Source organism: Aotus nancymaae, unplaced genomic scaffold (assembly GCF_030222135.1).
Source record: "Aotus nancymaae isolate 86718 unplaced genomic scaffold, 86718_ANA_hifiasm-v0.15.2.pri h1tg000010l, whole genome shotgun sequence".
Taxonomy (NCBI): Eukaryota; Metazoa; Chordata; class Mammalia; order Primates; family Aotidae; genus Aotus; species Aotus nancymaae.
In genome coordinates, this window is record NW_026988421.1 from 16,860,873 (window position 1) to 16,866,157 (window position 5,285).

At 53.7% G+C, this 5,285-nt stretch overlaps 1 protein-coding gene across 1 annotated transcript; it reads right to left on the reverse strand.

Annotated features, from left to right (window-relative positions):
* Nucleotides 1-1,583: 1,583 nt before the first annotated feature.
* ADRB1 (adrenoceptor beta 1) lies at nucleotides 1,584-4,333 on the reverse strand. The gene has a single exon (XM_021676940.2). It carries the CDS (start codon nucleotides 4,331-4,333, stop codon nucleotides 2,885-2,887), a length of 1,449 nt encoding a protein of 482 aa, XP_021532615.2. The 3' UTR covers nucleotides 1,584-2,884.
* Between the last annotated feature and the right edge of the window lie 952 nt (nucleotides 4,334-5,285).

The following is a 5,285-nucleotide window of genomic DNA, read 5'->3' on the forward strand; positions in this document are numbered from 1 at the left end:
TCTATCTTATTTCCTGCCAATACACAGAAACCAGTCCCAAGATTATAGGGGCTTCCTCTCACTCACTAAAGTGATTAAGGCTGTGCACTAAGTGGTTAAATTATATACATTTGTTCTTAAAGCTTAAAGGACTTTCGTCATTTAAGACCCGAAATTTGATGGGCCTGTAAATATGTTTTGGGCTGAGAAGATTTCTTTTTATTTAAATGTGAAGACTTATCTAGACAAAATAAGTAAATAATCAGGAAATCAAGAAAGTGAAGCATTTAACTGCTGCTTCAGTGTCTAGTAATTTCAAACAAAGAAGGACAAAACCCCTAAGAAAATGCATCTTACATACTCATGGTGGGGAGTGGATAGAAATTAACTATATTTGGTTCCTAGGGAAATTATAGTGACATTCATCCTGAGACTGATTTTACATGCTCCAAAATATGTTTCTTTAAATATTTATTTTTGTATCCTTAAAGAAGCTCGCCCTTTCTTTCTTTCTTCTTTCTCTCTCTCTCTCTCTCTCTCTCTCTCGCTTTCTTTCTTTCTTGCTTGCTTGCTTTTCTTGCTGGAAAGGGGTTAAACTTCATAGCAGCTTTCGTTGAGGCTGTTCCTGTTCATGCAACCTTCTGCTGGTCTCTAAAACATCTACGTCATTAACCTTTCTCAGAAGACAGTTGCCTTGTCTTCAGAATATGCCATTGCAAAAAAGAATGTTCAGTCTCGACTTTTCCCTATTAGAGAATACTCTCGTGTTAAAGTGTAGCATAAGCCAGACGTGAATACTCTTTACTTTGATTTCTTTACTCTATGGTCATGAAATAAAAAGCCTATTTAAAAATACAGTAAGTATTTTAATGTATTTTGGATAATGTAAAATTAATATCAGGACAGAATTTCACTATACTTTCCTTTAGGAACTAACTTTATGAAAAATACCCCATCCTTTGGGTGCTGTAATTTTTTTAGAAACTTAAATCCTTTCACATTTGCTTTTATCTGTGATCTGTCCACCCAGAACTTCTGGCAAAATGATCTACTTAACTACGCTAGAGAAAAAACATTTACTTCAGAAGCCCTTTTATATATTTTTGCTTAACCATGAAAGCATTTTTCATTCTAAACAGCCTCTGGAGAAATCTGCACACACTGATCATCTGCAGGCTGTGATTTTCTATTGGAAAACAAAAATAAGCTATGGAAGCCTCTTACTGCATTCCAAGTAGGCAACTGATCATTGAATGAGTCTTTCCTGCATTTCCATGAAAAGTTGCAGCTCAGTTAAATGGCCACATCACTGGTTTTTAAATTTACTTTTAGAATATAAGCAATCCCAAATGTCACTTCTTAAGTCAAGTGCAGCAGATGGGATCTTGAAAGTGCCTACACGTTTAATGTGGCTGTGAAAATTTAGGGCAAATCTGTAGCTCTCAGTAGGTAAACACCTTATTTGGTCTGGAGGCATTTTGCTATGTTATTGAATCATGAAAACCTATTAAAAGAGCTCTATGGGAAATCCAGTCTGTATTCTGAACAAAACAAGCTGTCTTTTTCATTATCGCTGACCCCTTACAGACACACGATACATAATCTCGATTGTGCTTCATTGGTATTTATTGCACATGGACCAATTCCTCACACAGTAGTTAGTTGCACCAGAGTATAAATACTTGGTAAAACACACAAGAGGAAATAGAATTTACACACAAGTGCTAACTTTCACCAGCAAATTCACGTGGGCACTTGGACATAAAAAAAATAAAAAATCCTTAAGATAATTATATTTATAATATGGATACAGTTACAGTACCATGATAAAGGAGTATAAAAAGGTATTTTCCCAATAAATCATTAGCTCTATAACATACTAGACAACAGAAGTAGAGTTTGAATTTTATTTTAGTTTTTAAGATCTGCCCACCCCTTCCCCAGTTAAAAAATATTTAATTTCTTTTTGTGCAAGTAACGTCTTCTGTGGAATTTGTAATTCCTAACACTGTGCAAAAATGGCATTTTGAACCACTCCTTTTTTTGTTTTTGTTTTTGTTTTTATCCACATGTGCAGTAATCAAAACTGTCTCTCTCTCTCTCTCTCTTTTCATGTCCTGTCTTCAATTGACAGAGTCACATGTCACAGAGAGAGGCTCTGCGCCTGGTCCTTCCAACTAGTATTGATACATAAATAAGCTGTTTAATATAAACAAGTCTTTCTATCTGCTGTGCAAATGCACAGTGTGAGGTAGAAATCCCTTAGCCTGACCACCCAGGCGCGCGGGGGAACAGAGGGTTTGCCCTACACAAGGAAAGCAAATTGGGGCTTGTTCCAAGAAGAGCTTAACATTTCTTGAAACGTGAATTTTTTTTTTTTTTTTTTGCATCCATCCTTTTCGCTTTCATAACAGCGGAAACCATTACTTAGGAATTAAAATGAAATTTCTCTGGAAAGCAAAAGGAAATAAATATGCCTTGATAAACTGTCATTCTCCACTCTGGCTGGTAGACTGCCCCTGTTCCCGGGACAGGGATGGGAGCCAGGTTGATCGATTTTAATCCCTTCCTAATGCTTCTCCCTTCCCCTGCCCACCCAGCTTCCACTCCCGTCCTCGCAGAGTGTCAAAAACCACCTGGGGGGAAAAAATCTAAAGACGCATCACACGCACACACAAAAGAAGGCCGGACCACAAACAGAAGAAGGAAAAAAACCCAAGGACATCAGCAAGCCACTCTCCCACCCCTCCCCAAACTTTCCTTTTTGTGCAACGGTCCGTGGCTTTTCTGTTTGCCTTGGATGATTCAGACGAGGTTTGTGGGCTTTGAGTTCACCTGCTTTCGGTCTTGAGTAAACACAGATCTCCCAGATCCCCAGGGAAGCCGTTCCGGGGGCGCCGGGCCCCTACACCTTGGATTCCGAGGCGAAGCCGGGGCGGCACGGCTCGTCCAGGCTCGAGTCGCTGTCCGCCGCCGCCCCGCCGTTGCAGCCGGCCCAGGGCTCCAGCAGGCGCGCGGGCGGTGTGGCCCCGACGACATCGTCGTCGTCGTCGTCCGACGCGGCCCCGGGCGACGGAGGGGGACCGGGCCGGGCCAGGCAGCCCGAGGTGCGCGGCCGGTCCCCGTGGGCCGCGTGGCGCCGGCTGGCGGCCCTGCGCGCGCAGCGGAGCAGGCGCTGGAAGGCCTTGCGGAAGTCGGGGCTGCGGCAGTAGATGATGGGGTTGAAGGCCGAGTTGGCGTAGCCCAGCCAGTTGAAGAAGACGAAGAGGCGGTCGGGCACCAGCTCGCGGTGGAAGGCCTTCACCACGTTGGCCAGGAAGAAGGGCAGCCAGCAGAGCGTGAACACGCCCATGATGATGCCCAGCGTCTTGAGCGCCTTCTGCTCGCGCAGGGCCACGAGGCGCGAGGGCCGCCGCTTGCCCGCGCGCCCGTTAGCCAGGGGGGCGGTGGTGGCGGGGGCGGTGGTGGCGGCGGCGGCGGCGTTGGGGCGCGGGGGTCCGGGCGCTGGCGGCTGCGCGGGCGCGGGGGCGGGTGAGGGCGGCCGCTCCGGGCCGCCGAGGAAGCGGCGCTCGCAGCTGTCGATCTTCTTCACCTGCTTCTGGGCCTCGCGGAACACCCGCAGGTACACGAAGGCCATGATACACAGGGGCACGTAGAAGGAGACCACGGACGAGGCGATGGCGTAGGCCCGGTTGGTGACGAAGTCGCAGCACTTGGGGTCGTTGTAGCAGCGGCGCGCCTCGTCGCTCTCAGCCCGCCACCAGTGCATGAGGATGGGCAAGAAGGACACCAGCGCCGAGATGGCCCACACGGTGCACACGAGGCCCCGTGCCCGCGCGCGCGTCAGCAGGCTCTGGTAGCGGAAGGGCGACGTGATGGCGAGGTAGCGGTCCAGGGCGATGACACACAGGGTCTCGATGCTGGCCGTCACGCACAGCACGTCCACCGAGGTCCACAGCTCGCAGAAGAAGGAGCCATACTCCCAGCGGCCCCACACCACGATGGTGGCCCCGAACGGCACCACCAGCAGCCCCATGACCAGGTCGGCGCTGGCCAGGGACATGATGAAGAGGTTGGTGAGCGTCTGCAGCCGCGGCGTCTTGGCGATGGCCACGATCACCAGCACGTTGCCCGCCACGATGAGCAGCACGATGAGCGCCATCAGCAGGCCCATGCCCGCCGTCCACTGCTGCGACAGCGGCTCGGGGCCTTCGCTGGCGGGAGGCAGCAGCGAGGCTGGCGGCGACGCGGGTACCAGCAACCGCGCCGCAGTGGCCGCGCCGTCGGGGAGCGGCGCAGCCGACGACAGGTTGGCGGGATCGGAGGCGCCCAGGACGAGCGCCCCCGCGCCCATGCCGAGCTGCGGAGGCCGGGGGCGGTGGGTGTGGCGGGGCTGGGCCGTGGCTAGGGAACACCCCAGGAGCCCGGGCGGCGGGGTGCGCCGAGGGAGGTCGCGGCCGGGTCAGGGCAGCTGCGGCGCGGAGCCGGAGGCATGGGCGCCGGGCGCCTTTCCCGCCGGAGCCGAGCGCTGTCGCTGTCGCCGCCGCCGCCGCCGCCGCTGCCGCTGCTGGAAGAGCCGCCGGGACCTCAGCATGTTTCTGAGCGCGCCGGGCCAGCCGCTCCGGCACCCAGCACCCACCCCACCCCGCTCCCACCTCCCCAAGCCAACCCCCGGGGCCTCGCGTCAGGCTCCTGCAGCCAATCGGGGCAAAGGCACGCCCCCGTCGGGTCTGCCCCCCCACCAACTCCCCGCACCCCACTCCAGTTGGCAATTGAGCCGCTCCTGAGAGTCTCTAGCTGATCGCGTAGCTAGTGCCTCCCGTGCGGCCCGCGGGTTCCTGCGGAAGCGCCCCTTCCTGCGCCCGCTAGTTCCAGTCCCTGTTCCCCGCGCCCCCTCCCGCGCCCGGCTCCCCCACGGGGCTCCGCCCCCTCTCACGGCCCCCAAGTGCTCCCGCAGCCGCTCCTGCGCCCCGTTTGCCTACCGCGCCAGGCTCCCTCCTGCGCCCCTGCTTCCCCAGCATCCCGTCGACCTGCAGTCCTGGGGGTTCCCAGCGGCAGAGAGCGCTAGCTCCCTGGAGCGCGGAGGGGACCTTCGTGTTCAGGAAGCGCCAGAGCGCCTGGGACTGCTTGCCCGCCGGGCATGAAGGAGTTTGCCCTTCGAGCTTGGTTGTGGTATGGGGCAGCCTAGCAGGGTGTGTGTAAAACCCTTCCCCCGTCAAGAGGCGACCCAACCAGCCTGCGTCGTGACAGCTTGGGGGATCGGAGGTGGGTGTTAGTGGTTAGAGGAAACTTCCCAGCAGAGCGGG